At 34.5% G+C, this 17,983-nt stretch overlaps 2 protein-coding genes across 3 annotated transcripts; one reads left to right on the top strand and one right to left on the bottom strand.

The window, feature by feature from the left end:
* On the bottom strand, positions 5,460 to 9,673 carry LOC105165208 (nicotinamide adenine dinucleotide transporter 1, chloroplastic-like). The gene is made up of 9 exons (XM_011084138.2): positions 9,084 to 9,673; positions 8,764 to 8,859; positions 8,406 to 8,512; positions 8,239 to 8,287; positions 7,993 to 8,096; positions 6,984 to 7,078; positions 6,796 to 6,884; positions 6,596 to 6,690; positions 5,460 to 5,965 (listed from the first exon to the last, which is right to left on the bottom strand). The coding sequence occupies exons 1-9, from the start codon at positions 9,151 to 9,153 to the stop codon at positions 5,765 to 5,767; spliced, it is 906 nt and encodes a 301-aa protein (XP_011082440.1). The 5' UTR covers positions 9,154 to 9,673; the 3' UTR covers positions 5,460 to 5,764.
* On the top strand, positions 12,995 to 17,738 carry LOC105165206. 2 transcript variants are annotated; one of them, XM_011084136.2, is made up of 7 exons: positions 12,995 to 13,536; positions 14,641 to 14,852; positions 16,192 to 16,447; positions 16,540 to 16,625; positions 16,729 to 16,820; positions 17,070 to 17,190; positions 17,272 to 17,738. In XM_011084136.2, the coding sequence occupies exons 2-6, from the start codon at positions 14,809 to 14,811 to the stop codon at positions 17,177 to 17,179; spliced, it is 588 nt and encodes a 195-aa protein (XP_011082438.1). In that variant the 5' UTR covers positions 12,995 to 13,536; positions 14,641 to 14,808; the 3' UTR covers positions 17,180 to 17,190; positions 17,272 to 17,738. The 2 variants fall into 2 exon arrangements, with proteins under 2 accessions (XP_011082438.1, XP_011082436.1); XM_011084134.2 differs by having other exon boundaries at positions 17,070 to 17,737.

Raw genomic sequence — 17,983 nt, 5'->3', positions numbered from 1 at the left:
TACACTAGTTGTCGTGGCACGCTGTTCCTACATGCATATAATAAATAATCTTTTATATTTTAAAATATGTTAAAATATATTAAAATAAGAATATATATATATAAATCAATACATCACGTTTGAAAAAAGAAAAGTACGAATGAAAGAAAGAAAGAAAGCAACAAAGAAAAAGAAAAGAAAATAAACTTAGGGGTATTATTGGGATAATAATAAAATTAGTGCTGCGGTGTCATAATCGTTGTTTGTGATAGAAAAAGGCCTTTTATTATATATTAGTGTAGATACATTAAATTTAAGATATATAAAAGAATATATTATTCACACTAAATAAAGATGAAACAATATATTATGATAAAAGTAGGGTGAATTACAATAAGCTCTCTTGATGTTTGAAATAATTACAAATACTTCTTTACTATTTGAAAAATTATAAATACTTCTTGACTTTAACAACTAGCCCAATCCATTTTTTGTGATGACTTGATCAAAATGCCCTAGTCGACTACAAATTATAATTTTATTTATTTTTCTATTTTTTTTAAAATTCTTTTTATGGACTAAGTGAATAAATTTTGTTTACAATTTTTTCAAATCTTTTCATCCACCTCCTCCGAATTTTTCACAATTTTTAATTTTTTTATTTTAAAAAAAGAAAAAAAAATACAGAAAACATCAAAATTGACAATCCCATACTTCTGTCCAAAAATGACATAATTTTATTAAACATTATAAAAATATTTATAATTTTTCGAATAATAAAAAATCTTTACAGATACGCTAAGCCCTTGAAGAATTTATTATAATTTATTCATAAAATTACAAAGAAAGTTAATAGTATTAAGATATTGCATATGAAAAGACGAATGTGGGTAATTCCATCATTTCAATTAAAAGAAAATGTACATAATTATCAATAATTAAGCCAAAAGGTTTAAACTTATCTAAAAACCCCAGAAAAAGACATGTAATGATGGTTGATGTCATGGCGTCGGCCGACCTCTCAAATGTTGCATTTAAGTTTTAGGGGAAGAAAAAAGCAATGGTATAATAGCATTCATTAATTTCAGAAAACTATGCTCCAATTGGGGCAGAAATGACTAAAGAAAATTCGAATTAATTTATGCCGTATTTTATTTCATATATATACGAGTTATGTATATTGACATGAAAAATTTAAATAAAATGACGATATAATTTTTGTACACATAGTATGTATATGTAAAATAGAGTATAAAAGGGATAACTATAATTTCCTTCCATGAGGTTTAATGTAATTGCACGTAGATTTTGTGGTTTGGAAAATTACATTTGGCACTTTTGAGGTTTGCTTTTATCTAATGAATAAATCCCCTCATTAGTCAAAATTTATTAAATTTATTGATATTAACAAAAAACTGAATAGTAATTGATATTTACTCTGAATTGACTTATTATTGAATTATTGCAGGTTAAACAATTTTTTTCGAACTAAACCACTCTTATAATAGTGAAGACATACCTCCATACATGCATTAATACGTGAAGACGTATGGGGATGATTTGGCCATAAAAAAATTATTTGATCTGCTATAAATCAGTAATATGTCAATCGGGGTAGATACAAAAAATTTTTTCTAATTTTTTTTGTTAATATCAATAAATTTGGTGAATTTTGACTAACGTAGGGACTTATTTGTTAGACGGAAGCAAACTCTAGGAGTGTTATATGTAATTTTTCAAACCATAGGGAGTCTACATATAATTACACAAACCTCAGGAAAGAAGAGTGTAATTATCCCATATATAAAATATAATAAAATTTACAATAGGAAATCAACTCAAAATAAAAACAAAGCACCAAATATACATGACATATACGAAAAATTTTAGTCGGATCTGGCTCGCCCAAATCTGAATCAATTATATGACAAGTACAATATATATTATCGTGTGATTAATATACAATTTAAGAAAAGTGATCAATCACAGAATAAATATAGTACATTTGTTGTAATTTGATTGGACCAAACTTAATTCATGTAATAATTTTTAAGACATATATATATATATATATATATAGATGGTATTGAGTATTGACATAATTAGGTTGACAAAAAATGCAGTGGAGGTCCATTCCCATTTCCCACTTTGTGGTGCGCACCACAACTCATCCAAAATCTTTATTCCCCTCTTACTAAAGAAAATTCTTCAATTTGATGCGAATCCTATGACAGCTGCTGTTATTTCTACATCTTGCTGTTTCTGTTTTATGTAACTAAAAGTATCACTAATATATGGGATATATTTGATTTAATTCTTCTTTTATAAGGTTTGATATAATTATACGTAAGCTATTTATAGTTTGAAATATTATACTTAGTATCATTTATTTTCGTTCAATAAATAAATCTATTTATTATTAAAATTACGGGTTTTGCTAACGTCAACAAGAATATCTATAAAAATTTATATTTCTTCTTGATTGATTAGTAGAGACTTATTGTTGGTAAACACATTTTTATTGACCAGACTACTCTTATAAGGGTGAAAATGTACCTTCTCCATGCATTAGCGTGTAAAGATGTATAAGGGTAATGGGTCAGAAAATTCATTTAACTTACAATAATCTGTAATACATCAACGGGGGTAACTATAGATTTTAATTCAAGTATGTTGTGATGTCAGTAAATTTTGTGAATTTTATAAATATGTGTATCATTTGTTGGACGGAAACAGACCTCAGGATACAGAGTGTAATTTCCCAAACCATATGAGGTTTACGTATAATTACACCAAACATAAGTGGAGGACAATGTAATTATCCCTAAATATATATATATTTATATGTATCCAATGCCGATGCTTGTCGGTCATTAAACAGGACAAGTCACTTCTAGTTAAATGTTTGTGGGTTCGAAATTCTCTTTCTCTCTCTCTCTCTCTCTCTCTCTCTCTCTCTCTCTCTCTCTCTCTCTCTCGCTCTCCATAAGAGCTGTTTTGATAAGTAATTTACAAGTACCCCTATATAAGTGGTCTAAAACAATGAGAAATCGACTGAGTATCAAATTGAGTTCGATCAGACCAGAACCGATTAAATCATAAATGTAATATATTTATCGTGTAATTGATGCATAATTTTTTTTTATATACACGCAAGAACCGCGTGCCATGAAAAACTAGTATGAATAAAAGTAAACATGAGTCTGAAAGCAAAAGAAAGAAGAAAAAAAAAATAGTATGATGATATCTTTGATGGTAGGGGTCCATGAAGCAGCCATATTCCCTGCTCATTATGAAAGCATTGCACTCCTTACACCTTTTGGAGGGGCTTTAACTTTTACAGCCGATCAAGCCATGATGAACCCTACCTACACTCTTCCTGGTTTACTCATAATAATACATTACTTTAATTTTCAGCTTAATCATGTTGATTATTAATTTTCAGGTAATATTTCTCTTTCAGTCGAAATTCGTTGCATCCGTACTTGTTTGTTGGATGTGTGCGATGGGTGTTTTCGGGTGTCTCTTGCAATCGATGTGAAACTTATCGATGATGATTTTATTGAATGATTCTCGTCTCTGTATCGTTCCTGCACATGAAGGATGAGCAGTTTTTTTGATGTGAATGCAGAAATCTACAAGAACTCATATTCAGACATTGTGATCAAAGCATGCATTCAAAATAAAATTGAGCTTGAGGGGTTGTCCTTTTAACATTGTGTTAAATGAAAAGATGGTTTTAGCACTACATATTAAAATTGAAAGACAATGTAGCAATACCAGGTTGTCCCCAACTCTGAATTCAGAGGGATCATTGTTCACAAGTACTTGTCTACCAAATGAGTTGTTGTGTCCCCTGTAAATATACCTTTTAATTAATGTGGTTAATTTGGCATTACTATGCAAGTCAAATATGACCACTGCAGTAGTTTCCAAATTCAAGGCGGTTCATGTGAATTTGTGTCCACATGAGCTATTACATATGATTATAATATTAGGAAAAATTACACTTTCTTTTCTTGAAATTTGACCTAATTATACGTAAATTATTTGTGGTTTGAAAAATTAAATTTCGCACTCTTGAAGTTTGCTTCAGTTTAATAAATAAGTCCCTGTGTTAGTCAAATTCATTGAATTTGCTGATATTAATGAAAGAAATTAAAAAAAAAAAAAAGTCTATATTTACCCCCTGATTGACTTATTACTAACTTATAATAGGTCAAATAATTTTTTTTATGATCAAATTATGCTCATACGTCTTCACGCGTTAATACTTGTGAGGAGGTATATCTTCACCGTTATAAAGGTAGTTTAGTCTGAAAAAATTATTTGACCTGCAATAAGTCAGTAATAAGTCAATCGAGTTTAGATATCAATTTTCGTTCAATCTTTTGGTTAATATTAGCAAATTTAGTGAATTTTGACCGACGGTGGAACTTATTTGTTAGATCAAAGCAAACTTCAAAAGTGTTGGACGTAATTTCCCAAGCCACATGAGGATTATCTATAATTACAACAAACCCAAAAGGAAGGGAGTGTAACTATCCCACAATATTATGATATAAGACTGATAGTTTATGTGGATACAAATTTACATGAACGGTATCACCAAATCTCAAATTCCGAGGCTTTTGGAGTGGGGCATGGTCGCATATTCTTAAAGCTCTTCACTTTTCATTAACCCATTGGAGTTTGTGCATTACAACTAGATTGACTTTAAGATTAGTACAAGGATAGAGTTTATAAAACATTGATTAATTACACATTTGAGAGAATTAATGGTTAATTAGGTCCAATGGGCCTACCACGTTTTTAAAAGGCTCATTATTCTCTTGGGAAAGCCGAAAGAGTGAGTCGCACGGTTGCTAGATGCCTGCATCATTTTCACTTGCAAGAACTACAAAATAAAGAAGGGGATAAAAAGGGCGAAAAGATGCACAGTGCATAGGGAAGGAATATAATACAAAGTAAAGTCGGATATATGAATTTATTTCGGGTGTTATTCTTTTCTGGGCCCAATAAAGAGGCCCTGAAGAGGAGGGCCGTAATTTATTCACAAAAGTGATTATCAACCACACTTGAGCTGCTCATTGGCCACCATAACTAGTTGGGTAAAGTACATTGACCCTCTTTATTTTTTATAAAATTATAATTATAGCCCATGAAGTTATAATTGTAATTATAACTATACCTTTTATTCAAATGTAAAATTTACACACACTCTTTTTGAAAAATATTACGACAACACCCCTCAAGAGGTGTAATTGTAATTTTATGAAAAAACATTACACTAACACCTCTCAAGAGGCATAGCTATAATTTTGTGAAATACATGAAGTGTTTGTGCAGTTTAACCAAACCTCAAGAGTGTCAATGTAATTCACCCAAACTATTATCATCTGTAACAGCATGAATTCAGGGATCAACATGCATGAGGTTTTATTCCGATTTCAGAAGTTAAAGAAGAGGAGACTGGCAAGTAATAATATCATAGCCATCCAAAAGGCTAAATGCTATAAAGCTTCATTCCTTGTGGGTTAAGAACTCTTCCCACATACGGAGAACCAGGAGAGGAAAGGGCAACTTCTACAGGTTCGAAAGACATAACAATCCTAAAAAGGAACTTGAAACTTTGTATAAGATGTTCTGTACTATACCAAGTTATCATCATTATCATAGAGAACACTGACCTCCTAACTATTAGAATACAGAAACAATCAGTAATCAGAGACACAACAAACAGAACCTGCTCACAAGCTTTTCATCCTCAGAATGGTTGAGGGTGTCAATCGGGAGAGAATAAAGAAACAAGAAAGCGGTGAATCATCTCGAAACTGGTAAATGTTATTACAGCGGCTGGAGTCGTCCTCAGAAGGTTGGTGGCACAACCCCTGCTGGGATGGAAAACTTTCTTAATGCAGTCAACAACACCAGAATACCGCTTCTCAGAGTGGTGCCCTTGTTCTTGTAGCCTTGAGCGTACAACCTGTGTTCAGTTGTCAAAGTTATGAGATTAAACCCACAAGCATCAAATTTAAGGGGAAAAAAAAGAAAAAGAAAACATCGATCAAGCTGCAAGTATGGATAACAGAACCAATTTATTGCTAAGAATATAAAAACAAATATAAAGAACAAAGATAATAAGATTATATATCTAGAACTCGTATGCCATAAAATACAGCACAGCATTTAATGAAAACAGTTAGTAGACTGATTGGCTCAATTCTAAGTTCTGGTAATCTTTCATTTATCAATGAATTCTGAGTCATGAATTTATCACCAACTCACCTATAGAGCCACCAAAAATTTGTTGCAGTTTCATCCTCTTTAGATAATCTAAATAGTAGATGTAATGGGGCATTTGGCTGTAAGTATAGGGCTACGAGTGAATAATCTAGTTGCATCATATCCATCCAACCATGGAATATTTTGGTTGAATTACTAGATAAGGCATAATTTGACCAAAATATCCTTATCACCTATCTCATTGCCCTATGGTCATTTCCAGATTACTTCTCAGATTTACCAAGCGGGTGTGACTGTGAAACAAGCTTTGACCTTCTTCCCAATGGTTGAGTGCATACAAATCTGAATGTGCATGATCGTTTGCACTAACCTCATGTGGATATGTCAAGGTCGACGCAAATATTTTTGAAACCGACGAAGCCACAGCAACATCACTTGCACTAAGTTTATCTATCGTGGTGTTACCTACCACCATCACAAGGAATTCAGAAGTCATTTCACTGAGGAAACAGAAAAGGTATAAGAAAGAAATGTTTTCTTTTCTCCAAACGCGAGTTAGCAACTACATACCTTGGTCAGCCAAGTAGCATTTTATCTTCTCATATGTCGGAAACTGAATCGCAACATGACTAATACCAGCTAAAGCTGGCACAAGACCACTGCACACCACAAGAACATAAGAAAAAGCAAGAAACCAGTCCAACAAAGAGTAATCCAACATATGCTGTCAGCAAGACTTCAAGAAGGAGATAACTGACCTATATAATCCACGAATACCCTCTTCATGTGCAATTCTTTGTAAGGCAGATAGTGTGCTCCTATACGGCACCACATCTCTTCTGATTCCTTGTGTCTGCATGAGTGATAGAAAACACCAAGCTGTAAATTACCTTTACCTTGGAAAGGTCAATACCAAGTCCATTAACACCCAAGGTAGGTTACATTAAAGACAACCAGTTGAGTGACAGTCATTTCTTGAGCCATATATCTGTTCCTGAATGGATGCATTTTCAAATGAATGAACTATATAAGTTCAGTTGAAAAATGTTTTAGCAAAAAGGCAATCATTTACTCTGCTTGGCAGAGAAAACAAGTCTCCAACAAACTCTGAAGTTTAAGTTGTAAGCCAAACTATGTATATATCCTTCAATAAAGCAACTTAATGAAACCAAACATGATAAACTATAGCCTAAACTAACATCAAATTGGATAATTCATTGAATCATTCAACATTTACAATTCCACCACATTCTTACCAGATTTGTGAAAAAGCTATATGTATTCCTTAATCGTTGTAAACATCAGTACTACAGAATTTGTGGAAGACACCGAAATATACGCACAAATTTGTAGCAATTCAATAACAATGGCTCTTGTTGATAACATCTCCATAATAGAAAACCCCAGCATTTATTTTTTCTCTATTTGCAGTATCATTCACAAATGAAAGGGATTGCCAAATCAAGCATAGAGTGCATCTAAGAAGACAAAACCCCAGTATTTAGTTCATGTCCACTTTGAAGTATCATGCACAACGGAAATTTTGCAGAGAGAATTTTGAAACTGAATTTAACTTCTGTGTATCCGTAATTGAGTGAGCAAATAAAGGCAAACTGAGCCTCTTCATTGCTTACAGTCAAGCATATGAAACTTCAATTTGCATGCATATTAAATAAACTAGCTAACATTTTACCAGCATTAAAATGAAAAATAAACCACATTCTCCAAAAGACAAAATGCAACAGTAACAAACAGAAGTAAAAATACTTGAAGCCTTGTTTTGACAACCCAAAGAGGATTTGTCACAATTGTTGTTGCAGCTCCAGCACCAGAAGCAGCCATCATATTAGCACCAACAGAGAGCTGATGATCTAGAAAATCCAGAAACACAATAACACCATTGAAAAAAAAAAAAAAAAAGGGCCGCTTCTATAATCATCTCAAAGTAGAATGAGGCAAGTGGTCTTTCCTCTAAAGAGAATCTTACAAAAGAAAAGCAAGTTAAGGACTAACCATCAGCACCAAGAAAACTCTTTAGTTGTTCATAAATAGTAAAATAAACCTGCCAAAATTTATTGTAAGTCATTTCCATTGAACTTGTTCCCTTTTCCAAAATAGAAAAAAACTGACTATCAAGAGTATCACGAATAAAAAAATTTAAACAAAGTAGAATGACTTACTGCCCAATTCGGAAGTAAAGCAAGCACTGTAGGGGAGAGCCCACGATACATACCACGCAACCCCTCTTTTTGAAATATCTGTTCCAGACTTCCCACTATAACACTACCTGGAAAAATTACAGAAAAACAACAATTCATCATAATGATTTCATATGAAAAAGGTCACTGCAGCATTCGCACACACCTCCACCCCTCAACTGCTAACTAAAAATCTTTCAGAAAACTGCTATCACAGAGTTATGATTACAAACATCATAGTTTGAGCAACAGCCAGTAACAAACAACTGAAGACGAAACATACTAAATCTCATAACATCTACAAACTGTTAAGACTAACAACAAAATGAGTTCCTCTGACCTTTGATATTAGCACTAGCAAGTTGAGGCAGCCCATGGACTTGAAGCCTAGTCTTTATAACATCTAAAGGACATACAAAAGTTGCTGCAATCATACCTGTGCCAGATCAAAATGAATCTCATCAGGATTTTCAAATCCAATTTCAACAGTGTTTACTTTTTTTTTTTATCTGATGATATTAATATACATAGAACATAAATACACAAACTGAGTGTTTTCCGTCGATGAGTCAGGTTGACTAGACTCAAAAGCATAATCAATATGATTAGCGGGGAGAATAAACTATCATGGAAGTTAGTAAAAAAGGATAGAGTATATACCAGCGGCCGCACCGGCCCCAGCATTGCAGAGGAGGCCCTTGGGACTAGGGCCATGAGTATTTGCAGCCATGGAGAAATCTACTTGAATCAACTCGCGCAAAATCAGCTAAGTTTGAAACAGAAACAACAAAAACAATTTCAGAGCCTTGAGAATTGGCGCTGGCTGGAGTGTTGACGGAGTCCTCTCTCAAGAGGCCGATCGCCGCCGAGAACAACCGTCGCATGGCCAATCCGTACAGCCCCAACGGAGATCAATTCAATCCAAACAAATCTTCCTTACCCAAGTGAAAAACCAACTCACCAAACAGCTTTTTAACAAATCAACAAATCCAAATACTTAGCAAGACCCCCACCGTTTCTAACCAAATCTCATTAGCACCCAAAACTAAGCTGTTCTATACTGTCTACTAACTCAAATTTTGAGACGATGGGATCGAGAATCTGAATCCATGGCGTCTGCTTTAAGAAGGGTAGAGTTAGAATCCTCTCCGCATCCGCTGGGTAGAGATAGAAAGATGAGAGAGGAAACGGAGACTGGCGAAAGGGATATATTACACTACTATTACTTACATGGGAAAAATAGCGACGGTAAACATTATTATCACCTAACAATAACATATTTCCAACCTATCCAGCCTCTCTGAGTCGAACGATTCGCCACAAATGGGGCCCCCAATCCCCCTCGTGCTTCAGACTTCAGAGTTCAGACATAGAAAAATCAAGGGAGTCAAATGTTGTAGATGATTTTATCGCACAAAAGTTTTGATTATAATAATTGATTATTCTGATTAAACTATCTAAATCATTTGTCACGTAACTATAAAAAGATGGATGACACGAGGGCTATGATTAATTTTGGTATCATCTTTCACATATTTTATGTATTTGATTTTGATTGAAATGAGAAAAATTGGAATAAATATTGTTACAATGATTGGTTTGTAGGTTCAATTCTAGTATATGTTTATGTAGATGTAATAGTTTTTTTCTTTTTTAGGATAAAAACGGAAGAACTTTTATTACCATCAAAATCAGAAATATATGTAATAATTTGAATACTTCAATGTAACTAATTTTATGGAGCATAGATTGGATGATATTGATGCATTTAGGGCTAGTCGTATTATAAAAATTGAATGAAATTTTAAGATTAAAGGAGGACTAATTTGCAAAAGCAAGGGATAACACTTTGGTACTTAAGTTAAATTCTGATTGATTAAATTAATAATTGAAAAAAGTTGAAGTAATGTATGAGTATGATGTGGTAATCGGAGTGGAATAGTAAAATGTTGGAATATAAGTGAAGATATGCTTGTGGAGTGAAAAATATGAGCAAGGATCTTGTTGTCGATCGAGAGTAAAGAGTGTGTGACAATGAGCGACATCGGTATCGTTATGGCTGCACGATAGCTGCAGCATATATATGTTATATTTTTAAAAGTTGTGTGTCTTAACTAACTAACAAAATAACGGATGGAGATTTGGTAGACTTATCTGGATGAAGGTATGACTGTTTGAGGGATGCCTAGTCAACCTAAGTTCTGTAAAATCTATTTTACTTACTATTGACAGGTCAGATGCTTTGGATCTAGTTGGAGTTTGTTGGAATATTTTAGTATAATGTGTCCCAAGATATTAGGAATATGTATGATGTGGAACTCCTATTTTGCAGGTTAGTTTTCCTTCGATCTTAGAATTTCATGGAAGATTTTTCGACCTTTATAGTGTAGCAAGACGTTGATGTCACACCAAATATGTTGAAAAGTTATTTCATATTTACTGGGCATACACTTTGAAGTTTGTCTCTATATTATATACTAAACATAAATTTATTGATTTAAAGACACACGTTGAAGGTACTCAATATGAGTTCAGATTCGATTACCTGCTTCAGGTTTAATAAACTCTAACTCAAGTCCAATAAGTCACAAACGGCCCTGCAACATATAACTTGTGAACATCATAGATGCCTCGATTATAGCAGTCAGATCTTTTAAAAATTAAGCTGATAAGGAAGGTTAGAACAAAAAAAGTTACACTTACGACAAATGTTTATAGTTATAACTGAATTGCACTGTTATGAGTCTTCCATTACTATAATTTTGATCAGATAATCATAATAAATGCATACATAATTAAATTTAAATTGGATCAATTCAAATCAATACGACAAGAATACTTTTTTCCGTGAATTTTGGGACAACTAAAATATAAAAATTATATTGCGTCATCTTAATCATTTAAACAATGAGTCTAGTGTCCGAGTCAGCATTTGTGCTGGTATATTAATAGAAAGGTATGCAAAAAAGATTTTAAATGTTTCACTGTCGAATGCATAGCATAGTGCCATAGGCATAGTGTTCAATGCTGATTTGGTTTATGTCGGTAGCTTTTTGTCTTTCATTGTTCATATGCTCTTCTGCAAATGTAGTGCTCAATATCAATGGATGGCATAACACGTGAGCCTGTCCTAATTGTTTTCTTCTTAACCTATTTTTTATAGGCCCCAATAAAAAGTTCCTATTGGGTAACATGAACACATGAGGGGACTGAATGATGTGTGTGCTTGGGGTGGTCCAACCCAAAATGACATGGGTGCTTGGAGTAATTCAACCCATAGTCTATGTAGACAAGCCTAAACAGTCTAGGTAGTCTAAAAAGCCCATGAAGAAGGGGGGAAGCTCAAAATACCCATGGCCCGGACCATGGTTAAAGCCAACAAGACGTTCGACTCAAAAGGCCCACATACGTGGCAGCCCACACTCCATCATGGCATTTAGTTGGCCTGGGTGGCAGCAACCACCTCGGACCACGTCAGCTCAAGGAGTTCTACATTAGTAAGGAGGGATTCCCTTGTAGTTGGGACTCCTCGCAGGCATGGGGTCTCCCAAGTTGAAAAAGACTCCTAATAAGGCATATCCAGCCACAGATAAGGATGATTTATCCCTTATCTAACCATCCCAACCAACTTTTGTGAGATTCTCGAGAATAGAAAAGACCCCCTGCAGACTGAGGCACTCCCCCTATAAATACAAGTTTAGTCCCTCAATGTGATGGACGACTCCTTCACTCTCTAAGCTATGTTTTAAGCACACTACAAACATATTATCACGTGTTCTTGCACTTTGCATCAATTTTATTCACCATGCCTCGATTTTCAATCAAATTTATTACTTTTTTACTTTATTCTATCTTAAATCCAATATTAATTTGAATGTCAGAGTGCTAACGTTTTTGTTTTGTAGGCCCTTTCCTTAGAGCCTGCATACGCTTATCCCAAGCTTTAACGATAGTCCATACTCATTGGGCTCATGCTATTTTCGCACGCATCAACTAAAATTAAACTTTCTTTACAACTCATTCCCATTATAACTGTAGAAGCTATTTGGGGGCAGTGTGGTCAGAGCATAATACTATAATTAGTTGCGCTCCCTAAGCATAAATATGAGTTATAACTTGAAACAACGACTTTTATTATATTTTGTTTGTTTGTGTTTTTATTTTTATTTTTCAGTTTTTAAAACAGTAACTAAAATGAAAATATGTTTATTTATATGTATTCTCATTGAAATTATATTGGTTTTACAATTTGATTAAACTAATCTAAACCTATTCTTATTTTAAATCGAAAACTAAAAATGAAACTCAATTAAGTGCGTAATCTACTAATTTTGATTTTATAATAATGATTAGTGATTTGGCATTTTTAGTTCTATATTAATTTATTGACATTTGATAATTTTTTCTTAGTGTAAATTAATATTAAATATATATAATATATATAATAAGTTATCAATGATTATTATTACAGGAAATCATCAATTATGCGGACCTCTATTTTCTATGTCAGGCAGTATGCTCCTGAACTCAGTATTAAGAGACTAGTGACTCAACAGTCATGACCGTTCACCTCTAAAGTCTCAGCCCACACAATCACACTAACGACAAACCCTTTTAGAAACGTCTCTTTCGATGCTCAAATTCACTTCAGTTCAATCTCATTTCAATGACCTCTTGATTGATTCAATCGTTCGGCCTGAATTTCCCAAACTGAGAATGGATTCTTACTGACTTTGTGTGTACTTTGAGACGTATTGCGTTTCCTAGTAAATTCAGTAATGTCAAGTAAGGGAGGGTATGCGGCGCCGGCGCCGGCGCCGGCAGGTTTTACCACCCGCCGACGGTGCGGCGCCAGCAGCAGCAAATGATGCAGAGGCATCTGCTCCAACAATAGTAACAGCAGCGACGCCGACCGCAGAGGGTGGTGGCGGTTAAGGTGAATTCTCCTAAAGGCGAGGACGTGGAGAAGCGGAGTGAGGCTGATTATTCATCAACTGCGCCGGCATTGTGTATACCGTTCTCTGTTGGTTCTACATCGGTATTAAATGTTACGAACTTAGGTCGTCTGAAGGAATCGGTAACTCCATACATTCCAGTGCAGAATTTGTTGGAGGTATAATAGAATTAATCTCATTTCTTCCTTTTTTTTTCTTTCTGGAGATAAAACCCTAAACGTCTGTTGTGGTTACAGGACAATCAGAGTACATGCAGGAAAGCAAACTGGAAAAGTGAACTTTTCCATATGACTTAATGTTTGGATGAGGAAATGAACTAATTTTCTTGAAATTTAAATATAATGAATATCTTTTGCCCCAATCGTTTGCATAATTGTATTTGCATGTGAGAAATGGTTTCTGGAATTGAATGTAAGGTATATGTGGCTTTGAGTAATTCTGAAACAAATGAAAATGCACCCTTGATGGGTATAATGATGAAGTCCTTGAATTGATTTCTGAAATCTCAAGAACACAAAGTTTAGATGATAGTTAATTTAAGCCATTCTGGAGACTTTTTAAGACAAACTATTATCAAGTCTGCACTTTATGGTCTTTTTTTTTAAGCAAACACTGCCGAGGCGGGAATTTATTGATTATTAAAAGTAGTTCATGTACATTTCTAAAAGCAGTAAACACGGAGAACTTACTCCCTTTAGCAGTAAACAAGCAGTTTATGGTCTTTCAGAAAGGGTTCATGAAAACTGGTTTCCTAGTGGTCGTTAATTTTCCGTCTATTGAAAGATGTCAGTATTGCAGTTTCTGAAATGTAGTTTGCGACTGTCTTGGAGGATTTTTGTTAAGTCCTCCTTCCGCGGTTGTTTGTGATATTAATATTTAGTAGCATTTGAGCATTTGTTCCTTCAAGCTTGTTATGGAAGAAGTTCAGCGGTTTTTGAAAATTTGTGAATTCAGACTGCTAATGAAAACTGACTATTAGTTTTTGAAAAGCCATTATCAACGTGTAGGTGTTGGGAAGATCTTTAAAGTAGTTTCTAAAAGTTCTCTGATTTGTTTAGATATTTTTCTATAAATAGTTTCCAGAAAGTCGTTACTTCACACCTATTTTAAAATATTTGTCAACGAATTAGCCTAGGCAAGTTCATTACTTGTGAATGTTTCGGAAGTATCTATAAAACAAAGTATGTGAAAGGATATCTGTTGGTCCCACTTGGGAAAAGCGATGAGAAGCTATTAATTATACGCTTTTGTATCATTGACAGGTGGATACAAGGGGATGGAGAACATAGGAAGTGGATTCACATTCGTATTTCTGCTTGGAGGATCTGTGGGAATCTTTTAATGAGTGGAGTGTTTATGGAGCTGGAGTGCCTTTATTATTAAACAGGAGAGACCCAATTGAACAATATTATGTTCCATTTTTGTCGGGCATGCAGCTGTATGTAGACCCATCCAAGCCTTCATCTGAACTCAGGTAATTTTGACCAAGCTTCCATTCATTACAATTGTTGTTTTATATGCTTGTATTTGGTAGGCAATTATGTTATGATCATTCATTTATTTATTCTGTAGTTTATATGTTTGTCTTAATTCTTTAGTATGTAATCCGCGTCCTTGATTATCCATCCTATAGATAATTACATCAGCAGTATCAGTGTCTTATTTATCGCAATATATGCTATCATGGTCACATGGGGAATTTGTTTACCAATCATTAATGCAAATCAAACCCACTGATAGTTGATGTTTCTAATGGTAATCCTATAGTGCTTTAGCTTCTTTACTGATCTTTATCACTTTACGTTTTCAGTAGTCTCACAAAACTCATTTTGGATGGCTCAGTCTTATTTGACTTGGCCATATATGTTGTCATTTTCTGAATTTATGCTCAAGTTAGTTGCACCATGTGGTGTTAGACAGAAAATGAAATGAAATAGGATGCGGTTTAACCTAGGAAATATGATCTGTTTGAGTAATGTTTTCCAAAATCTTTTGAGGACTTCAATTGGTCCTACACAGAAGTGCTGTTAGTTTATTTTGGTACTTACTTCCAGAAATTTGTTGCCAATCACTCTGCCTTTTTTTAACTATGCTCTGCAATCATGGCATGTTATATATGCGGCATATGTCATTTATAATTATTGAGGCTACAAAGCTGCCGAACGTCAGTGTCGAATCATAACATTTCCAAGATAGACCTTCTAATTTTTCACTTGTATTTTTACAATTTCCTTTATTCCTTCTCCCCTTCCACGATACAGAGCTTATAAAATGTAAGTTGTCACTGCTCACTAATTTGGGGGGGAGGTTTTGACTTGTCTAGATCATTCTCTGTGCCTTTTGGATGGGAATGTAGTGGTTTATCAGTTAAACACGGTAACCTGAAGAAGAGCCTGAGTTGGATGCACTTCAAGAAAATACTTGAGATTCAAGCTCCAAACATGATAATAATACCTGTTTCTGTTAGGAGCCTAATAATTGGAATAAAATAGATATTTGTCCTCATGGGCAAATCTTTTTTGTTCAGTTGTTTTGGCTTGTGGTCTAGAGATGTCTGCTGGCTGGCTGAGGATGGAGGAAAGCTAGCACATATAGTAGTGCACATAGAAAACATCTGGATACTTCTGCGCTACCTCCAATGTTGCCTTTCCTTTCTTTGATGAGTTTAGTAGCTTGTCCCAATTATTTTTCCTTTCACCATGACTCTTGTGGACACAGAAGTATCAAAGAGTTAAACTTCCTTTTGAACATCACTAGTTTCACTTATCAGTGCAACATTTCAAGCACATATTAATTTTTCAGTTATTCTCCAGAGGGCCCCATGAGGAGGGTGATGCTGAGTTACATAGATTGCCAAGTATTTTTGGCATCATAGATCCTGAAGCAGATAGGAGAGCAAAATCCGTTTCAGATCTGAACATCCAGCGACTGAATATGCTCTCACCGGGAGAGAAGTTTGTCAAAGGCTCTTCTGGTTCTGAAGCTGATATTGCTAATTCACCTGGACGAACCTTATTCCAGTTTTTGGAACATGAACAACCGCATAACTGCAGACCACTAACTGATAAGGTAGATCTAAGGGAAGTTCATATTGGATATCATCAATCTATTCTGCTGTTCTGTATAATGACTGGTTGAAGATTTTGCCCTCACTGGTACAGATATCAGCTCTTCCGTCCCAATATCCAGAACTGAGGAAGTGCAGGAGCTGCGATCTACTTCCATCAAGTTGGATTTGTGTAGCTTGGTATGTCATTCTCTTGCAAATTTTACTTATTCTTATAATATGGTTGAGGTTTATGGCTTTGACTATATGCTCACTGTGAGTGGATAATAAATGTTTGTTGTAGGTATCCAATCTATAGAATTCCCATTGGCCCAACACTAAGAGATTTGGATGCATGTTTCTTGACATTCCATTCCTTGTCAACTCAATCTAGAAGTATATCTCTCTCTCTCTCTGTATGTGCTTTGAGTATATCGTATTTATGTATATATACATAAGTGTATATATATTACCTGCCTGATTGGTGCACGAGAGCATGTGCAAGAGAAATAGTGTTTGTGAGCATTTTTCCTTTTTCTTTTGTTTTCTTCTAGGAAGGAGGGGGCCAAGGACGAGGATAGGTGTTGTGAACATCCTACTCGTTCTCATTGTCTTACTGAAACAATTTATCAATTTTTATGACAGGTAATACTCCACCTGGTTTCATGCTGCAAATACTAGAACGGTCCACGGCATTGTCGATCCAACTCCAAAGTTTTCATTACCAGTCTTTAGACTTGCCTCAGACAACCTGAAAGGTTCAATCGTGAGTCCTTCTGGACCCCAAGAATGTGAGCAAGAGAATTCTCTTTTGCAATCTGCCGACAATTGGCTTCGACATTTGCAGGTTATTCTCCCTGATTACCAATTCTTCCATGCTTACTACTCTCATTGGAGATGATCTGATCCTAGAGTTAAGTGAAAGTTTTGGAAACTGCAACTGCTGTAGAAAATTCATTCAGTCACACCACCACATATCCCGGCAAACTATTGTGCAGTCTCTAAGCTTGGTGATATTAGTATTGTAAAATTGGTTAAAAAAACATTATTTCCAGTAGACTAGGGTAATGAATAGAAAGTTTTTGGAGAAGGTGGTAATTTCACAGAGATGATATCCTCACAGTAGTCAAAATGTTTAATTTTTGGTGATACTAGTAATTTAGCATTAGTTTGGATGGCTGACTATGGTAAAGTCACCAGCTACAAATCACAATCATGATAGTGATGAAAACTTGAAACATCTGTAATCTATACTTTAGGAGAGAATATATAAAACTTACACCCTTTTCTACAGCTTTTATAATAGTGATTAATCATACTTGCGTTTGTTAGGTCTATATCCTGGTTGCAATTAAAAGAATTGCATCTTTTTATGTTCATATGGTGATTATTCTATTTATTAGCCTCTGATAGTGGATGATTACTCAAGAGGCCGACAGGTAATTCATCTACCTAACATCCCATCATATTCTTCGCATATGATTTAAGATTCTATATAATGCGCTTGTAGTAGTTGTATGTACTTGAAATACAAAGAATGCAAAGGGTCAATACTTATG

This window comes from Sesamum indicum, linkage group LG6 (genome assembly GCF_000512975.1).
Source record: "Sesamum indicum cultivar Zhongzhi No. 13 linkage group LG6, S_indicum_v1.0, whole genome shotgun sequence".
Lineage (NCBI taxonomy): Eukaryota > Viridiplantae > Streptophyta > Magnoliopsida > Lamiales > Pedaliaceae > Sesamum > Sesamum indicum.
This window is presented reverse-complemented; position numbering and strand designations above follow the sequence as displayed.

Excerpts from the sequence above, each read along its gene's own strand:
- LOC105165208 (XM_011084138.2), bottom strand. The coding sequence starts at position 9,153 with ATGGCTGCAAATACTCATGGCCCTAGTCCCAAGGGCCTCCTCTGCAAT. Across the intron at positions 6,885-6,983 it reads GGTATTCGTGGATTATATAG|TGGTCTTGTGCCAGCTTTAG; the intron begins GTCAGTTATCTC and ends TGTGGTGTGCAG. Across the intron at positions 6,691-6,795 it reads ATGCTACTTGGCTGACCAAG|GTAACACCACGATAGATAAA; the intron begins GTATGTAGTTGC and ends TGATGGTGGTAG.
- LOC105165206 (XM_011084136.2), top strand. The coding sequence starts at position 14,809 with ATGCAGCTGTATGTAGACCCATCCAAGCCTTCATCTGAACTCAG. Across the intron at positions 16,448-16,539 it reads GCAGACCACTAACTGATAAG|ATATCAGCTCTTCCGTCCCA; the intron begins GTAGATCTAAGG and ends TCACTGGTACAG. Across the intron at positions 16,626-16,728 it reads AGTTGGATTTGTGTAGCTTG|GTATCCAATCTATAGAATTC; the intron begins GTATGTCATTCT and ends TGTTTGTTGTAG.